The 20,929-nt window shown below is 39.9% G+C and overlaps 1 protein-coding gene across 4 annotated transcripts in view; it reads right to left on the bottom strand.

Annotated features, from left to right (window-relative positions):
• INAVA (innate immunity activator) overlaps window positions 1-20,161 on the bottom strand; it is a 29,431-nt gene extending 9,270 nt beyond the window's left edge. For 2 of the 4 annotated variants that reach the window (XM_088153085.1, XM_088153084.1), the window contains exons 1-6: window positions 19,977-20,057; window positions 10,067-10,143; window positions 7,849-7,973; window positions 6,522-6,641; window positions 3,096-3,324; window positions 574-627 (exon numbers count right to left, since the gene is read on the bottom strand). In XM_088153085.1, the coding sequence (XP_088009211.1) occupies window positions 574-627; window positions 3,096-3,324; window positions 6,522-6,641; window positions 7,849-7,973; window positions 10,067-10,127 (589 nt within the window). In that variant the 5' untranslated portion in view covers window positions 10,128-10,143; window positions 19,977-20,057. Of the gene's footprint in view, window positions 1-573; window positions 628-3,095; window positions 3,325-6,521; window positions 6,642-7,848; window positions 7,974-10,066; window positions 10,191-19,976 lie in introns of all 4 variants that reach the window. The other 2 variants (XM_088153086.1, XM_088153083.1) reach the window with 2 other exon arrangements.
• Between the last annotated feature and the right edge of the window lie 768 nt (window positions 20,162-20,929).

Below are 20,929 nucleotides of genomic sequence, written 5' to 3'. Positions count from 1 at the left end.
CATTGCTGGTGGCCTCTCAAACCCCAAGTTGTGGCCTTCAGAATGTTTTGAGGGTTTTGGGGTTTTTTTGGTGGTGCAATTAAAAAAAAACACTGACTAAAATAACTGTCTAAATGTTTATTTACTAAGCCTCTGCAAGGCAAAATACATGTACTTCTATTCTTAAAGCCCCTTGACATCACGTCCCTAGGATGAGAAATTATTATTTAAAAAATGCAACCCCACCACCTCTAGAGAGAAAAAGATTCCTTATTTGTGTGTTAGATGAACTACAGTGACAGCCTTCTCTCCAAGCCACTATTTGTTTGGGGAAAAAAGTATATTTATTTGAAATAATGAAGTATAGGCATGAATGCTATTAACATATGGGAATAATGTTACAAAACATATTCAAAAACACCAAAGTGCAGAAAATCAGTAAATGATCGACTTGAAACATATTATAAAAGATGCTGCACTTTCAAGGCTATTCTTATCATGGAATGTCCTAAGACTTTCTTCAGGTCTACATGCAAAGAGAAGAACATCCCAAGCAAAGCCAAAGAGCACTGGGGTCATAATTACTTAGCTTACCTTCTTCTCCCAGAGAAGCATCCAACAAGGAACGCTCATCAAAGGCACTGAACCCTTGAAAAGAAATGGGAAAAGGCACTAGTAAATGGGATCTGCAAAGCTTTATCGCATTTTGCTGTTCAGGAGTCTAGACACTTGACTCCATTCCATTCACTCTTCCCATTCTGTTCCCATGCTTTCTCCCACTCAGCCAGCATTCTGGAGCCACTGAGCATAAACAACCTCCCTGGGTTATTGGGGTGAGAAGTCCCTTTGGGGTTTTTTCTCCCTAAAGATTCTTTGCACTTCTGTCAATTTCAGCTGTGCTTTTTGAGTTACTCATGGCATCAAAGAAAACACCAGAAATTAAGCCTCATTTGAGCTACTGTATAGACTTCCAAGCAGTTATCAGAATCTCTGACACTCACTAGAAATATGCACTCATAAATCCCTTGAAGCACCACAGATGGGAAAACAAAAGCTTCTATCTTATTAGTACTGGGCTAACTCCAATAGACCCAAACCACATCATTCAAGGCAAAGCATTCATGTAAACAAACTTCCCCTCCTCAAAGAAATAGTTCCACGATACAGCGAATACATACTAATCTGAAGGATTTAGATTTGCATTTCAGGCAGCATCCTTCCATGCAGTCAAAATATCAAAATGTGAATAGTTCAAAATTCCTTTTACTCTTTAGATGTAGTGTGGATGAGACATGGCAATAATCCAATGCAGAGAGAAATGCCCTTAAGCTGATTCATTTCAAAGGGCTTACACATGGTTCACTCTGAAACAACGGGTAGATATTAACAGCTCCTAGCTTCATTTTATGGTTCAGCAAAGGTGGACTCTGAGATGGGGGGAGGGGAGATGATCTCACTCAGTCAACAAGATCTCCTGCACAATCTGCATGGGCCATTGTTCTTCTATTAAACAAAGCATATCTTTGGGTATAGGTTCAAACCTGGCCAACTCCAGATAAAGCTGGGAAAGACCCCTGTTTGAAACCCCAAGAAGCAGCTAACAGTTACAGTAGACAGTACTGTAGCTAGCTAGATCAATGGTCTTGTTTAAATAAGCCACCTTTTTGAGTTCCAGATACTCCAAGCAAATAGTACAAGATATAAAAAAAATCACTAAGTTCCCATCTGCAAATATTCTTGGGAATTTGGGGGAATTTCTTGGAAATTCGTATGGAATTCTTGGGTAAAAAGCAATGAAGTGGGAGTATAAGAAGCCATCCAGTTATCCCACTGAATGTTTTCTCAACGTAGCTATTTCCTTAGTAGAATACCTGAACTAGTAAAATATGAGAGCCAACTACTGGGAAGGGGGAAAGGAATGAGCGAGGACTGAGTCTAATACTGAAGTCCAAAATATGTTTATTCTATTTGCAAGTAGTCTGACTGAGTTCAGTAGAGCTTACTTCTCATTTACATGTTCACAGGAGTGCACTCTGTAAAAAGCAAGTGACAGGGACTAAAAAAAATCTAGATCAAATTCTCCACCTCCACCCCCACCCCCCAGGGCCTTGCAGGCATGTTTCCACTACAATTTTCAGAATTCCTAGCTAGTATGTCTGTTAACCATATTGCTGGGAATTCCAAGAGCTGTAGTCCGACTACAACTGGAGTGGACAGCTTGGGAAGATAAACTAAGCTAGGTTACTGACTCTCTAAGGGTTAAATCTGATGCCACGGAGTTTTGCGTCATTCACTGCAGGCTTCTACATGCTTCCTCCTCCAGCTGCCTCTCCCTGTTTTTTCTTGAGTTCTCTTTGGCAACCGCTTACAGAAAATTTCACTTGGTAGCTTATCACAGCAGGAAAAAGCCATAAAAGGTCAGCTTCCTGCTTTGAACTAGGATGAATTCTGCCCATACCGTACCTGTCAAAAGTTCATTTAGCCTGTTTCATAAGATTTATGGGGACATGTACTTAATCCTAACCTCTGTCTCATTTCCTGATAACTTTCTAATTTCAAAACCCACTTCCTCATAATAACAAAGAACTTGGTGGCAACTTAAAGAGAAACAAATCAATTTTAGCATAAACGATTAGTCTATAAGGTTTCGTAAGACTTGTTGTGTCTGCCTCTACCCTCCTGGTTTTTAGTTCTTCAGTCAAAAGTGGTTTTAATTTTGTCCTCTGGAGTGGCCATACAGAATAAACCCATTAGCCTCCTCTTGGTAGACTGTAGTATTACCACCACCTCTTTGACTCTTCAAGCCTTCTTTTTGTAGACAAAGCAGGCTTATTCACCAAAGTATCCACCTACAGCTTTGCTTTCCAAGCCATCTAAGAGGTATTTCAAAACAATTCAATCCAGCATTTGTATAAATTACAGAAGTGTGGCCCACCCTCAGGCTGCCACTAATGGTCTCTGGGGAAGATGATGCAAAGTGAACATGGCTACAACACACCATGTCCAGGGCTGGATTTGGTTGTGGGGCTGTTGTTGTTGTTTTACTTTATTTCGGAGATTGTACACGTTGCCCATCCCTGAATTAGATAACTCTGCTCCAGACCAATTCCACTCACCTTCTAAGGCTGGAGCAGTGGTCTTTAGCTGGCACGGCTGCTTGACTGCTAGGCGATATTCACTGAGTGCTTGCTCCAATTCCTTCAGTTTCTTTTCCTCCTTCAGAACAGCACTTTTCCGGCGCTTTCGAACCTGCTTGGCGAGATTCTCTTCCCGGGAAAGACACCGAGCAGCTTCAGCAATCTGCAGCTGCAGAGCCAGGTCTCTCTCTAGTGTGCTCAGCGGATCCTGGAGAAAAGAGACGGAGAGTGTATTCCAAAATCTGCCATTTCTGAGTGGTTCTTAGCAAGTATGGTGTGACCCAGCCTTTTAAAGGGAATAGAGGGGGATTAAAGATGTCAGAACCTTGAATCACCACCTTGAAGAAGCCAGTGTAGTTCTGACATCATCACCCCTTCTCTGCTCCAAAGGCTCCTTTTGTGGACATCTTGGAAACCAAATATGATATGTCCCTTTTTCCTAGTTACATTTTTTGAATGCTTTCTAGTAATACACCTAGTCATTGTAAGCTGATCTGGGGGTTTCCACAGAAGTAAATCCCAACCATGTTTTGTATGGCTTGTGCAACAGAAATCTGGGTGAATTAGGTTTGATGCTGTACATGCAAGGAAATCCTTGCTGTGTGAGGAAAATAACATTTGTTTGTTTCAATGATTATTTCAGGCTAGATGCTTTTGTCTGGGATGGGGAGAACAGATACAAAAAAAAGGGAGGGGGAAATCAATGTTTCTAAAGCATAGTATATTATTGTTTCACATAGACAAAAAGACTCTGGCACAAAAGAATCATATGTTTGTTTGTTTTGCTCAATGAATGAGAATGAGTGCTGTTCCAGGCAACATGTCACAAAAATCTGTGGCACATGAGTAACAACAATCCTGATGGCTCACAAACTAACAGAACTGCCACTTAGATCCATGTTGGATCGGCTAGGCAACTATAGTCTGCTGAAAACCAGCACTTCCCTGTCCTCAGCTGCAGAAAAGATTCCAGAATTCCCTTGCAATAATATGCACAGACCATTCTTAGTATGAGAAGATCTACAGGTGTAACAATAGACGGAGAAAACAGAATGAAGCTCCTTCAGGCATTATGAGTATAGGAAGAAAGGTAATTTAATTGGAGCCTATGCTGAAGATAATTCTTCTGGAAATAACATCTCCTTTCATGCTCTGACTATGACCTTAGGGCTGTCTTATTGCCCTTGAAAATTTTTCATGATTCACATAATTATGCTGAGACTCAGTGTGCAAAATACACTATACGAGATCCAATCAATTTTCCTAATAGTTCTCTTTTTTATTTTTAACATTCAATAAACAAAGAAAAACAAACAGGGCAAGGTCATGCTAGGCATAAAATACTAGCCATACTCTATACTATCATGGTTTCTGGAGTTATAGGAGCCAGTTTGGTCTAATGGTTAAGGCACCAGGCTAGAAAGCGGGAGACTGTGAGTTCTAGTTCCGCCTTAGGCATCAAAGCCGGCTGGGTGACTTTGGGCCAGTCACTCTCTCTCACCCCAACTCACCTCATAGGGTTGTTGTTGTGGGGAAAATAGGAGAAGGAAGGAGTATTAACTATGTTCACTGCCTTGAGTTATTTATAAAAATAATAAAGGCGGGATAAAAAAAGTACTAAAAAAAAGTACTATGGGAAAAGGATGGACCATGATAATACTGCACAAGATTACTGATGCTTCCCTTGCCAAATTTAATCTTCCTGTCACATTTGCAGCTAAAATGATTAAAGAGCAATCACAAAGAATGATTTTCAGCTTTTTCAAGGCATGCTTATGAGCAGAGTAGGGATGCTAATCCAATTTAGAGATTTAGGTGATGATTATTTTGGATTTAAGTAATCTGCAGTGAAAAGGGCGTGCTCCTTTATATATTCTACTGGACTGATGTCTAGGGCAGAACTCCCAGCTGCCTGCTGAACCTAGCAAACCGGATGAAGAAAACTATCTACAGACTAAGCAGATATCTTCTGTTTCCAGTACAACAGGTTCCTAATAGTTGAGGAGGAAAGCACAACGTAGTAAGCAATATTTCAGTGAGCTGGAGGTTAAGGAAAAAACCCTCCCAAGGTTAGAATAGCATGTAAATGTACAAGTGCATGCCTGTGAGTCTGTGTGTATGTGTGTGTAAAAAAGAGAAGCAATGGGCTTGCAAAAGAACAATTTCATTTAGCACCATGCTCTATGCCTCTCACTGAGGGGAACTTACAGAGAGAATAAACAGCACAGCACATGCCGCCTTAACTTAGATTAGTAAAACTGAGTACAGGGGAAAGGCAGGAGGGAGACAATTTGCATAAGAGACACTGCACCCCACATCTTTGATCCTGAAGCTTTCACATCCCTTTGGGATGATTTATCTACCATTCCCTCTCTGCTGAGAACTACTTTCTGACACGTTTTCTTTACTGGGAATTCATAGCTGGTAAAAATCTCATGCAATCTTTTTCTATAGAGAAAAAAGTTTTCTGGATTAGTTGAACTAGTTTTCAAAGGGAGACTGAGCTTCATGCATAAAACAAACCATGTTTCTATAAAAGTTGGCTTCCTGTTTTATAAAAATGATTTCTGTGCTCCTAGATAGGGCTTTAATTATGAAACTGTTCTGTCTCATTTACAGAATGCTACTAGGAATCTTTCATTTGGAATCTGAGGGTATTCTTGTCTTTTTTTATTTGCCAGGATATTCCTATGGGAATTGCTATATATTGGCTTTTGACTGGCAGCATTGGGATCCTTCTACACAGAAGCACCTAACACTATGAAAAGAATTGCAGGTACAAAATGTTCAAGGTGTATAAAACCAGCCAACTAGGAGGAAGAACGTATCTTCTCTCAGTATCAATGTTTCTACAACTGAACTACATTCTGTTGCTTTATGGCTGACCCTATACAAATTTTTAAGTTTCAGAATGTTGGCCTGATCTTTGCTGAGATGGTCTGATAAAGATTAAGAGATCTTAATTAATCTTAAGAAGATTAACAGGGAGTCCTTACAGAACAGGGTTAAAAAAAGACAGGTGCCAGACTTGTTCACAGCCATGATTACCAGCGTAGCAAAACTACTGTTCTTCCATCCTGTTCCAAAAAACTCTAGCATCAGAAGTTCCCATGACTGTTGCTATTAACTACCACAGCAAGCAAAATTAGGTGCTGATCTAGTGATCCTGCTCAGGCATCTTTGGAGACCAGGATATCAAGCAGGGATTTCTAGAACCTCTTTCCTAATTAAACTAATTGTGGGCATGATTTAATTGCAAGACAATGGGAAATTATTTTTCTGTCTTTCTGGAATCCATTAACATTTACATGCTGATGCAGGAAGCACCACCTCTGGATAGCTCTAATGTCTGTGCTCATCCACATTCTCTAAACCCAAGACAGCTGAGAGCAAGATGCTTCTTACTGCTCCTGAAAGAATAGCCTTGTCATCCAGTTTGAAAGCAGCACCAATTCGACGGCGGACCTTTGGGGGCTTCTCTCCTGGTTTCAGAGGATACTCTGAAGAAAGCATTCCTGTCAATTCCTGCCAAGAAAAAAAGGAGAAGCAGCCCAAGTCATTACTGAGTCATGCAGCAGGGAGGGCCTTATAGTTAGGCAATGTAAGGCAGCTGCCTTATGCAGCTGAAGTGAGTATCATGCAAGAGTAGCATATCTGTAATTATTTAATTTATTAATGTATTTCTCCTGCCAAGTAGGAGGGGAGATATTTATGTGATTTTTCTGCTGCTGGTGCCATAATGATTTGATTGGCCTTGAGCACTGCATACCTGGACCTGGAAATAGGATGCTATTTGTTCTGCTGCCTCAAGCAGCAATTTAGCTGAGATGGCTGCTGGAGCTAATTGCCAAAGGGGCATGGGCAATGTCTAATGTATCCATTTAGCATAGCACCACCATGTATTTTATTTAACTTTTTGAATTTGCACTCAGTCACAGGGCCTGAAAATACATGTCAATAAAAAGAGATAAATAATTTCACATTCATTTTAATGGGATTGGTATGTAGTTAGCTTTGACTTTTTCTTATTTCCCAAACAGCCCTCAGTTAATTTCAGGCAGAGAGAACTATCATAAATTGATGATAGGAGAAATATCCAGGACTGAGTCCATTGCAAACTAATTCCTACACCAATTATTTTCAAAGGCTTTTTAGAAGTTGGTGATCAGTCAATCAAAGAATTAGCAAGACAGTCAGTGAACTGATCCAGGGGAAGAACTAGATTCTAGAGACAAAAGAATGTTCTTGAGGAGACTCCCAATAGGGAATCAGTTGAAGACAGGTTTGATATTAACATATTAACTTTTTTGTGTTATGTTTATGCGTTGTCACAGAGGATAACAATGGCTTGATGTGATGGATTTTATTTGGTAGAAATTTCCATATTCACATTTCAACTAACTGCTGCACACTAGGACAAAGGAAAAAAAGTCATCAGGTTTATTAAGGAACTTCAAGGGAGGCTCTTTAACTGTAGATTTAATTAAAAGATATGGGTTGCTTTACTAAGCTATTTCTTAAATGATGTATGAGCTTCTATAACAGACCAAGTGTCCATGAGATCCATTTTCCTCTTTCACTGTCCTCACACTAAGCCTAGGAATCACTTGATCTCTATAGAAAGCCCTTCCCATTTTCCATGTCCCTTCCAGACATGCCTTCTTTTCTGTAGCAATGCACCTTACAGGTCCCTAATAAGATTGACAACTCTACAACTTTCTTGGCCCCTTACCGCTTCACGCAAACACAGTCTTCGCAGTTCTTGCAAACAGGCTTCCAGACGTTCCTCCAGTGCCTTCTGCTGCTTCCTCATGGCTTGTGTCAAGTCCTTCATTGCAGCCATGGGGCTATCTGGTCCTGAAAGAAGGGGAAAAAAACAAGTAAAGTTTGATTTGTCAGCCAATGGAGAAAAGAAAGCAGGAATATTTGATTAGTCAGACAGAGATGGCCTTTGGCAGCTTCCTTGAGCCGCAGGCAGGAATTGCAAATGTATCTTCAAAGACCAATGACACTGTTATCACAAAACTGTGTTTAACATCAAAAGAGCTCTTCTGAAGCTCATCAGATGAGGCATGGAATGTGTCCAACAGCAAGGGCTGATTAGCTCCACTTCACAGACAATAGGCAGGTCAAGGTTGCTACAGACAAGATAAAAACAAGGCCTAAGGCCAATATTCCTAAATGTTAGGCTTATTTGCAAAGAAAGCAAATTTATTTATTGCTCTGTCCATAGACTGAGAAAGAAGAAATGCCAGGCACTGATTTTTAAAGCCTTAAAATAAAGTATCAGGGCTCTCACTTAATAGGATTCTGCTCAGAACTTCTTCCACAGGATCAGACACTTGGTTAGCTCTCTGATTCCTTTCAAGCCATATGATATCAGCCCATACAGGTTTGAATCCAAGAGAGCACTAACAACGTGTTCCATATACATGATTCATGATGTAGGGCAGGGCAAGATTCTGACAGCATACTTTAACTTAGGTGGCACTGAAGAAAGAACAGTCCTTATTCAGATGTGCTGTAGTATATTCAGCTCCTGGGACCTGAAAGAATTTTTTTGAGGAAGTAGAGGTTGTATGTTGAATTCCCTAATTTATTTGCTTCAAAGTAAACTTTCCAGGTGCAGATGGAACTAGCTTTCCTTCCCAAAATAAGAAATCCAGCTAGATGTGTCACAGCTGAGCTTTTTGCAGTTCCAAACATTTCTGGAGTGAAGAAAATGCTTTTTCATTATGCTTGTACTTCCTAATGCTTTTATCCAACAGGCTAGAAAGAAAAACCAGGTTTGCACCCTGCCCAGACCACAAGAGAGTATGTCTTGTTGGCAGTTGGACTACATCATCATTGGAACAATCCACATCAGCTCTTTTTTTAGAGCTACCTTGTGTTATGGATACCATGGTTTGTTTGTGAGAGTGACCAACCCATCCTGAAAAAAAGAGGAATCAGTGGGCTTGACCATATGTGCCTTGCCTGTATGGAGAAAGACTCTAAAACCAGAGACATATCAGAGGTCGGGTTTATGAATGCTGCCAGATTGTAAGATAGCCTGCTTTGTTTTGGCTTAGTGTAATGTGTATACTTAGCTCCTGTGATTTATTCAACAAACTATGATTAAAATAAACTATGGATCAGCACACAGCACAGCACATATACCATTTTCCTACCCAAGGAAGAATTTAACTGTATATGCATTGTCCTAGCTGATGTGTGGCTTGATTATTTTCTTTTCCTACAAAAGTATGCAGCTCAAAGCTTTTTTAGCAATTTCAGTGGGATAGCAATTTCTAAAGTTTAGAAATAACTAAAGAAGTATAACGCATCTGACAACACTCATGCAAAAAGAATGCCACATATTTCATGCTTAGGTTTCTAATGAAATAACTTCTCAAGAGTCTGCCTACTCAAAAAAACAAGGGATTAATTCTTCAATATAACAGCTGGCCCATATTTCAGAGCTATTAAAAAACAATTGTTTTGCAGTGCAAGATGAATGGCAAGCATCAGGCCAAAGAGAAGACTCCACCCTGCCATATCATTCCCTCAAATCTAACACGACTATTGATGTCACCAGCTCCTAGCTCTATATGTTCTTGTCTAAGATCAACTCCTATTCTGCAAGGTTGCCCTCCACCAGCCCAATGTGAATATTTTGGGCTATATCATAGCCCACCTGGAATAAAGTTACACTGATAAACTCTGACTGTTGGGCCAGCCATGACTAACAAAGCATGGGATTCTGTGCACAGTTGTACTCTGTGTCAATTGCAACAAATGACTGGTAGCTACAGCAACAGAGTCTGGCCTAATCCAACCTCAGTCTACAGCAAGTCACAGAAGAAAGACCCCAGCAGAGCATGCACTGTTGCTTAAACTTGTTGACACAGGAAAGCATCCAGGAGATGTCTGCATTTTTACAAGAAGAAATTCCCCCATTAGTCACTTACCAGACTGAATTATGATGCCGCTGTCTGTATCGCTGGTCTCATCCTTACTCTTACTCTTCATGGCCAAACCCTGGATGCTGGAGAGAGACAGTATAATCACACCTGGAAAGTACCGTAATGTCTTCTGCTAACACAAAAAGGGCAAGACTGAGGTCTGCTTTACACATACACAAAGGAAGCAAGAACAGGCTAAAATAAGGGGCTGGAAAGTGGCCTTCCACTGACTGTGGGACCTGTTGTCAGTACTGGTTATTTAGAGGTCTCTTGCAGAAGTTATACTTAGGGCTCCTATGTGGACCAGTCCAACATACCCAAGACCCATAGTGTGCTGATAAATATTTAACAATTGGCTCTGCCGGCTCCATTGCTGGTGCTGTGCTGTACCACTGGCCACCAAACAGCTGATTGCATGTTGGGCATCAGGGCTGAGCTCTGCTTTCAACTGGTTCACAAACTTTCCAAAAAATCAGTAATCAGCTCTCACAAGCCAATATGAGCCAGCTCCAGCACACCACTGACCAAGACTCACATTCCATTCCTGCTCTCCATCTTCCAAATTTTCTATTCAATAAGGAGAAATCATTTGACTGGGACCAGCAAAGGTTGTGCTGTCTACACTATCAAATGTCAGATTGCCAAGGCTGCCCTGTGTTAAATCATGTATCCTTTTGGGTAAGGAAATGGAATTACATCTCAGTGCCTGATCTAGCACATAACCTCAAAACAGAACAAAATAAAAAGGCCCAGAAGCCAGGAGCCCACAACTTGTGGACTTCTAATTGTTGCTGAACAACAACTCCCAACATCCTTTAGAACTTACTACAAGGAGTGAGGCTGCCGGCGGTTTATATTTAGAAACATCTGGAGGGCTACAGTCTTACCATAGAGCGAACTTGCTTTCTGTAAACCTATTAAACATACAGTATCTAATGATAGATTTGAAATAGGATAACCATTAATCTGGGATGGAAATTTAAATCATCCAATCCATGTGGAATACAAATTTAAATTACTCTGTCACTAAGATTGCACAGAATCTTAACTATAATTGACAGTAACACTTTGGCATTTTATAGTGATTTTTAAAAATATTTCACATATATTAGTTAAGTATTATTATCCAAAAACTGTAGGAAGGAGAGGGCTAACAGTAGGTGCCTCTAAATTAGTTCAGGGCAAAGTGAGAATCAAATCAGGATTTTCTGATATATAACCCAAGTCTCTTGGTCATTAGGTTCCACTCACTGTTAATAGCTAAACCAAATCAGAAAGCAAACTTCCAGTCTGGAGAAAATTGTGGATGGATGGATGGATGGATGGATGGATGGATGGATGGATGGATGGATGGATGGAAGGAAGGAAGGAAGGAAGGAAGGAAGGAAGGAGAAAGAAAGAAAGAAAGAAAGAAAGAAAGAAAGAAAGAAAGAAAGAAAGAAAGAAAGAAAGAAAGAAAGAAAGAAAGAAAGAGTTGCTAGAGAGAGAATCCTTATCTCCCTTACATGCTCTAATTCTGTTATGATGCCATATGCCCAATCATTTCACCTGCTGCTCCTCCCACCCCCCAGCAAAAAGTAAATCTGTAGAAGCTATGCCATAAGGTTGGCAGGAAGAGCTAAGCAAACAAACTCCAGCATCAAAAGAAGTGACCTTGACTTAAAATCTCATTGCAGATGCCAGGATGTGCCACTCAAAACAGGGGCATTATATGGCAGGGGTCATTTTTATTGCTTTCCCAGCAGCCAGAGTGACTCCAAGCCTTCCTCTTTGCAACCATGCTTGTTTGCACAGCACTTCCCCACCCCTACTGAGTGAGTCAATCTGAAAGTCACACTGAGTTTCTGTCTGGCGCTTATCACAGGACTATCAGTCTCTTGAGAAAAAAATAACAGAAGGAGGTGGATGGACAAGGTTCACAGCTCTGTTACTGAGCTGTATGACCTAAGGTGATGTTGCTTAGACCTGTAGAGATTATTGCTCACTCCAAACAGGCATAGGAGGTTGTGTGGGTGGGAGCCTGTTCCTCTACCTCCCATAACAAACAATCCCATTCATAAATTGAAATAGGCAACAACACAGCCATAGTACAATTTCCCCAGAACAATGTAATTCCCACAATTACAAAGGTAATGTATGCCAGGGTTTCTGTGTATGGGTCAGGCACTGATATCCTTTATCTGAGTAAGAGTTAACTCTCCAGCCAGGAGATTCAGGTACAAGCTCATAATGCTTCTGGTCTCATGGTCAGTATATAAAAGAATCAGCTCAATGGTCCAATTAATTATACTTTTAAGAGTGCTGGCTTCCTGGATCTGATAGCTTGTCACTTGGAAAAACTACTCAGTTGTTTCCAAACTACCAGCCTGCAATTTATAGTTCAATTTTGCCCTATCTGCTGTAGGCTGCACAACTCCAGTTTACCTATCTGTCCTTTCACCTGATATCTATCTACCAAATTAGCAAGTCCATGGCAAAAGCCATTGTAGCTTTGGAACCTTGTCCCATTGGGAAGATATGCAAGTATAAATGTTATGGGGAGTTGAATGCTCTTTCATACATGGCATATAGAAAACTACGCGCAGAAGCCTTCCTCAAGCTGGCAGGCAGGCTGGCAATTTTGGGAGTTGCAGTTCCAGCATATCAGGTTGGAGAATACTACTGTGTAAGCCCATAGGTAAAGATCATGCAAGCAATTGTTTTATTTAGTGTACATCTGTTAGGATCTTACAGATTACTACATTCTTGTTTGGTTTTCATACAGACATTTTTCCCTTCCAAACCAAAGTAAGTCAATAAAGGGAAAGCATTATATATGAAAAATAATTCAGCACGGAGAGATACCAAATTTGTATCAGAACCTCACAGCTAGTGAATCAGTGTCCATGATTGACGACGTACAGTCAAACTTCTTAGAATTCATGTAACATCTTTCTTAAGCATTTTATATATTGCTGTGACTTCAGCCAGGGGCTTTCAGATCAGAGAGCATCCTGTTCTTACTGAGATTCAGTTTGCACAACCACAAAGATGTGACAAGTGTATAGACCAAGTGATCTCAGCTGGTTCTAGCAAACAATCAAGCAGTAAGTTATTTCTTGACCACTGGCCAATCCAGGATGTAACACAGCACATATTGACCGTGGTCCTGGCTGAATATGAACTGAGTAGCAATAATTCAATGTAAGTACTGTAGTCTGAATGCAAACAGAAGTACAGTATAGACAATTTGGTAACTCTACAGCAGGAAAGCTGCTATTTCTGGATAACCCCTGCCTTCATATTTATAAAGTCAATCTGGAACTAGCTGCCCAGTTAGATCTAGAAGACCCTGCTACTTCAATCGCAATCAGAAACAAGTTAGGGAGGAAGATTTACCATAACTATTCTTCTGGCAACTTTCCCCTCCAATGTCCACCTCAAAACTAGAGGATATCCCACACTTGTCTTTCCAATTTTCAAATACGAACACCCCCGCCCCCAGCTATATTCAGTAAAAAGGGTTCTTTTTGATTTTTCAGAAGAAAATAAAGTGTACACTGGAAGAATTAGATATATAAGAAAATGCCTTAGATCAAAACTTTGTCACAGGTGAGAGATATTATCTATAATGCAGACTTTTCTCCCCAACCTGAGCACCCTCTAAATGTTGGCTCTGCAACTACTGTATCAGCTTCACAGCAATAGTCATGGTGGCTGGGAATTCTGGGAGTTGAGATCCACAGTTCAGGAGGGTGCCCAAGTTGAAGAGAGATTTTAATATGCTGGCAATGGCCCTCCAGATTTTTGCCCTTTCTGGAGATGCCAGAAACTAAACCAAGACTTTTTAAAAGCAAAAGAGGCATTCTACAAATATAGGGATGAAAGATAAACTTGAATGTTGGATAATGTGTGGTTCAGATATTAAGAGGTAGCATAAACAGCAAGATCATCAGAAGGAGAGGAACAATCTCAATATATTTTCTGGGATGGATGGATAAGCCATGTCATTCTGTCCCTTCAAGGCATAGATATCACACATTTTGAAGTGTAACAAAACCAAGCAGCATTTTGGAAAAGTCTGAACCTAGAGTCAGTCTTACCTTTTTAGGGATGAAGACATTAAGCAAAATCAAGGCAAATTTTTCAATTAGATTATGAAGCTAAAAATGGGTATACGTGTGTTTTTTCGTTCTAAAATGTACTAAATGCCATACAGCTAAAAGCTTTCAGAGTGATTTAAAATAAAAACACAAGTAGAATCCATACATACCCAAACACAACAATATAAACCAATTCAAACTGCAGTTTTAAAATAGACTCTTTCAACATAGTGCAAGGCAGAACTGCATACTAGGCCACTTCACCACACTGGAGGGGGAAGAATGGTTTCTATATACCACTTGCCACTCCTCTTCTCTAAATCTGTTGCCTGGCAGTAAATATAACAGATATACACTTTGCCCTGTGTGGCAGGAAAGAAAAAAAAAGCTAAGCCTTGCTAACTTAGTTAACAGAAAGCTTTAATGATTAGCTGGGCTTGCTAATCAAAATCACAGCTTGTAATAAACCCTCATATGCTGCTGTTGGATGACAAATGCGTTTTGCTTTCTGGTTTAACCATATTGAGAAAGCTGTATTTTTCCACCCTCATGCAACTGCACCTGGAGAGGAAGCCACAGGTAAAGAAACAAAATCTATTTCCATGTTAAGATATTTTGTAGACCACTGAAAATAACCTAACAACAGAAGATGATTTGACTTCTACTAAATGGGCATAGCATCCATCCTGGCTAAAAAAATCAACCACCCCATTCTAATCTTCTAAATACTTTAATCAGACAAAGACTTCAAATAAAGGAACTCCTTAGAACAGTATTAAACTGAATCTACCTCTTTTCTCTCCCAGTGCCTGTATCCCAAAACAAACATTATTTGCCATTTATTTACTACAAAAGCTACATACCCATACTTGATCATTCCTTCCTGATAAATGTTCATGTTAAAACACATATACACACAATATACACAAAACAGAGAGATCTGCCTGACTTAAAACATTAAATGACTAGGGCTCCACAAAGTCCTTAGGGAAGTTATTCTGTTTGATTACAAAAATAAGCAGAGATGCTATGAAGCTATGCAAGTACATTTCCAACAACCCACCACCCTTCCTGGCCCTTCTGCCTTTAACAGCCTCACTCCTACCCAAATATTCCTCACTTTCACTCTATCTTTAGTTCTCTTCCTATACTTCATGCAATCTATTCCCTGCTGATTGGCCTTTTTCTAACTGTACAATCAACTCTCATGATTAAGGAAGGGGTGGGAAACATGTATGATAAGTTCTTGAGTCAATTTAACAAATCTTGCTAGAATCCTGAGATATTTCAGCTTTCATTTTCAACCATGTTTCTAACATGTTGTAAACAAAGAACAACCCCCACCCCCAGCTTACATATGTGATGGTAAAAAGGTCTTCTGCAGCAAACAAATACATTATTCTTTAATTACTTCAAATCACACTGCCTGTGTGTTAGTGAAGAGGAAGTTTGCTGCAGGTAGCCAATCAGAATAAGATAAAGGTTTTCTATGCAGAATTGCTAGTTTCCCTGGGCACAGAGCCCAGTTTTTATTTAACTTCTGAGCACAGAGAATTGCGATCCATCCATTAGCCTTAACTATGTTCTCAAACTTCCATAAAGAGCTAGTATTCAGTGCTCATGGCATAAATTTGTCGAGTTTATGATAAATCAAAATAATGTGTTTCATAGCTGGATATCAAAACATTACCAATAATGCGACCATGGCAGCTGCAGTAGCATAGCACAATCACGTTAGTGAAAGGCCTCATGGCTGCATTCACACAGCATGTTAAGTTTAATGACTCAATGTGTTGTGCAAATTTACAAATGGGTTAATCCAATAACAGTTATGGATGTTGTATGAATCTAGCCCATATATACTAATGCATCTATTAGAGGTCTAAAAGAATATGATGATTTTATTCCATTTATTTGAATTTATTAGCTGCCCAACTCCAGTGCACTCTGATTAAAAGAAAACCATTTCAGACAAAGATATTGAAAACACAATAGTGGGAAAGCAGTGCTTAAACTTTTCTCTGTCCCCAGCTTTCTGAAGTGGCTGCCCTTCAAGGATTTCAATGTTATATTTATAGGGGCCAGCCTTCATAAGGGACCATTTTGGAAGGCTGATCTGAGAAATGGTGGGCAGGAAAAGAAACAAATATCTCCTTCCATACGACTTTTCTAGTTACTTCAAATTGATTCCCCTCTGAAATGCTTTTAAAAAATAGGGGGGAGAGTATTAAAGTTCTAGTGTATATATTTGTGCCTAGATAATATTCAAGCCAGCCTTTATATGTAATCATAGCAGTATAAAAGTTAAGCCCCTTCGCTTAGTCTTAAGCAAACAGAATATGGATGTGAATATCAGAACTATGTAGATGATTAAACGAGCCATTCCCTCCCACCTATATATGCATGCATCCAACTGGTTTAGTACATGCCAACATTTCAGCCAGTTAACAGTTAGTGGTTATCTGAATCTGCCTCTAAATTCCTGCACTGTATTTCTGCGCTTTCACGGGCTGTGACTGTGCAGAAGAAGCTAACTGATAACCAAGAAATGGAGCCAAATTTCCTGCGCATCATTTCCACCAAGCTTCAGTAAACCTATCTTTACTTTGTATTTCTAGCCCATAAGACTTACAAAGCAAAACCTTGCTTCAGGATGTGTCTGAAGACACACAGTTCTCTGACTGACGGATTCATGTATACTCAGGGACTGTTCAGACACAACACTGCAGAAAATATGTAAACAAACAAACAAATCAGTATCAAACTAAATTCCAGGCGGATAGTGCCAACCTCACCTGTAGAGCCATTTGGATCAATTATTATGTTAAAAGGTGACAGAGGTGCTCTGTTCAACCAATAAGGGGAAGGGAAGGCTCCTAAGAAATGGAGCCGATGGGTTTTATTAAAATATTCTATTCCTCTCCAGAATTCAAGCACAGTCTTGTGCGGAGAAGCTCGGAGTAGTTTCGGGGGGCAGCCTGTTCACCATCCGTGCATTTCAGGGCCAAAGGGGAAAAAAAAGTATAGCCTAGAACTAAACAAAATCACTCATGTGGGAAATTCAACAGAACAGTCCAGGATTTCTGGACTGAACAGTAGGGAGCAATTTTGACTGTAGATAAATAATTTAAAAAAATAGACAAGACACGTATAAAATAAAATAGTCTATAATTATAACGTAGAATATAGTTATCCAAGAATGGGAGAACATCACAGAATGCTGTGGAGCCAATAGAACCTTGAAATAGAATCACTAGCTGGAAAAATCCCTAAATACGAACTTCAGACAGATGGCTTACTTGTGCAGGGAATTGCTAGTATGTTCTGAAAACACAATATTCCTAAAAGAAAAGCCCTACTTTAGAAAATATGTGTCAGCCTTCCCCTCTCCTCTCCTCTCCTCACCCCCACCCCTACCAGATTAGCAACTGCATATTTATTGCACAGTAATAAAACAATCATCTGGAAGGGTCCTCTAGGCACCAGATCCCAGACTGTGAGTCAGCGCCCCACTCTTGCCCCACCAAAATCAGTGGATATTTGAACACCCCCCAAGCAGTTCTAAAAGAAAGTGTGTGCTGAGTGAGCTCCTTTTTATTTGTCTGCTAACCACCAAAGCAAAAATAGGGCTGCCAACTGGTTGAATTATTTTTTTAATTAACTGTGCTACTTTAATTGACTAATTGAACAATTAAGAGATTAAAATCTTGCAATTATTACCCCAGATTCCCCCAGCAGCCTCACAGCTATCTCACACCCTGTGGAGCTTGGTCATCTGTTTCTACTTCATGAAACAAAGGGTGTACACCCTAGAAGCTCCTTCAATGTTATACTCTCCCAACAAATACCTTCCCTGTGTTATTCTATGTTTAGCATAGAATAATAGCATCAATAGTATGCATATGTATATATGATAGAATGAAAAAATATATTTATATTTAGCTGGCAGAATATAAAGTCCTTTAACTTTGATTTAACCAAGGCAACTGCAGTTCCTTTTGAAATCACCTGTGGAAATTCTTGAGAGACATCAATTCTTGCCTCTGACAAATATAGTTCACACTCTTTTTGAACTAAGGACAGGTAGCCCTATTTTGTGTCATGGGAACCAAATGGATGGTAATACTTTTGACAGGAACAAGGTCCCTCCCTGTACCTGGGTAAACTTCCCTGTCATCTTAATGTTTTGCTGATTCCCCTTTCTCCCTTTGAAGGCAGGTGCCCATCCTTCATAACTGCTCAAGAATACAAGTTCTACAATTAAAATGAAACCCTATTTCCAACCTGCCCTGTTCCATAATGCAGAATGACCAGCAGATCATACTTCATGGTATGGCACTAACAAGGTACTGGATACAGCACAGTTAGTAAGCCAGTATTGAGGAATCAAAAAGCACCACTGAAAGCACCACCAGGGAAGAGGGAGACTTGATGTCCTCACTGGCAGAAGTCACAAATTAACTTAAAAAAATATGGAGGTTGCTGAGTTAGCTATACAGGTAGTCCTTGACTTACGACCACAATTAGGACCAGAACTTCTGTCACTAAATGATGCAGTTGTTAAGTTAGTTGTGTCCACTTTTACCACCTTTTTGCTGTGGTTGTTAAGCAAATCACATGGCTTCCCCCACTGACTTTGCTTATTGGAAGCACCCTGGGAAGGTTGCAAATGGTGGTCATATGACCACAGGATGCTGCAACGATTGTAAATACATGCCAGTTTTCAATCACGTGACTGCAGAGACACTGCAACAATCATAAGTGAGAGGGCCAGTCATAAGTCACTTTTTTCAGCACCGTCATAACTTCAAACAGTCGTTAAACAAATGGTCATAAGTCGAGGACTATCTGTATGCTGGTGCCAAACATTTGGCTGGTTAGTATCATCCATTATGGAACTTTGATATCACAACCCAAGTCTATAATGAGGAAAGCTACCTAGTCAGCAGCTACATGATAAAACAGTACAGACCTACCAATTCCCATTTCTCTGCTGTGATGTCCTATTGATAAGGCCATCAGATTTCCCTGACCTTTATTTGCCACTCAGCACTGCAGGGACTTACTTCCCAAAACACCTCTTCATCACTTTTGCTGGCTGGATAAAGGCATCAAGGCAAAGATTCTTGTTCATCTTGCTACATCTATGCAGTGCTGCCTGTGACCCTAGAATGTTCCCTCCTCTCCATCTGATCCAAAAATCCAAGACATCTGCATTAAGTATAGAAAGCAATTTTGGATTTTCCTTTCTCTGTCTTGGCTCCATTTGCCTGGTTGCCCATTCATCTCATAGCCTTCACTTTTTGCCCTGTCCTCCAGACACAAAAATGAATTGAAGGAACCACAGAATAACTTTCTGGGTCTAGAGACCAAGTTTCATGTTACGGATTCCCCATGCAAAAGTAATCTGTGTACGAAACTGCAAATAATTTTACACAAGTAGTTAGATACAATCATACAGCTGTGGAAGCTGTCACTGACCAGAGCAAAAAGCTTTATAAAAGCAAAACGTGGCAATCTGTATGTAGACTTTTCTATAACTGCTGCTAATTTCCACATAGAATCTCAATATGTGAAATTATGAAATATACAGAACACTAGTTGATTTAATCAAAGTTCCCATTTTTAAACTTGAAACCCAAGTGTTAATTGATTCATCATAGCAATTAACAGATTTCACTGGATTTCTACTTACATCTGAAGATAAAAAAAACTGGAAAGCCACCTATTAAACAAAATCAAAATGCTATTTTCTAACATATGCCAATATTAGCTTTCAGTTAGCAGCTGTCTTGCCACCCTTTGGGAATGAAAAAGCAACTGTGCTGTCTTACCTTTTGGGGCTTCGCTTCCAAATACTTGCTACTGAGAGGAAAATCAGTGAGGTTTGTTCCCTACATCCAAGTCGCTGCCACTGCCTGCAGTTTTCATTCACATTTCCAATCCCTTCCTTCTCTCTTCCCAGCACTGCCTCACTCTGGTTGTGCCAAAGAAACTGTGTTACTTGTTTTGACTTGAGTCAGAGGAGCAGGGCAGGTGAGCAATACCTTTTCAGTGCAACAGAATCAGTGGAGCCAAATCCTTCCAGGCACAAAAGGACAAGCTGACACATAGCACCAAAAGGGAGGGACTATATTAAACGTCTCTTGCAAAAGTCAGCCAGGAATCTCCCAGTCCTGGATAAGAAGGGTAAGTTGCAATAACTTATTGCAGTCAGATCTAAGTCCACACACATAAAACTATATCTTCTGCCTTTGTCTGGAACACTTTGAGCCCCTTCTCTGATGATCAGCAAAAGGCTTCATTAGACTGCAAATACTACCAGATTATCCCTATACTTCTGTAATCCAATCAATATGAAGACTATTTTTTCCTAACATTGTTTTGAATAGAATACTTGTTACGCTCAAAAACATAATACAAGACACCTAATTGATATAAAAGAAAAACAGCTTTAAGAGGAGGCCTACTGTACTGCAGTAGAAAAGCAGATGGGGGAGTGTTTAACCCTTTGCTCACAAGTAATTTTTAGCCACATGAAATTCCAGATGAGTTTCTCTAAAAAGGAAATTAACTGGAAAAGCATTGGCTAGTGGAAGAATCAAGGACCACTGCATCTAATCAGCTTCTAAAGCTGCTTTTCCTATAAAAATAGCAGTCAGCAAATGCACTGAAAGGGCATTTTATTTATTGAGTACTGTAGTATTTTAACTTTTATAAGCCACTCATCAAATCAGAGGTTTTTCCAGGGTGGTTTAGAAACAAAAATGTGTACTTTAAATTTTTT

Source organism: Python bivittatus, unplaced genomic scaffold, assembly GCF_059951505.1.
Source record: "Python bivittatus isolate LINGU-HERP-01145 unplaced genomic scaffold, Pbiv_v1 ctg000700_np1212, whole genome shotgun sequence".
NCBI classification, from domain to species: domain Eukaryota; kingdom Metazoa; phylum Chordata; class Lepidosauria; order Squamata; family Pythonidae; genus Python; species Python bivittatus.
Note: the sequence above shows the minus strand (reverse complement) of the source record. Positions and strands in the feature narration are given on the sequence as shown.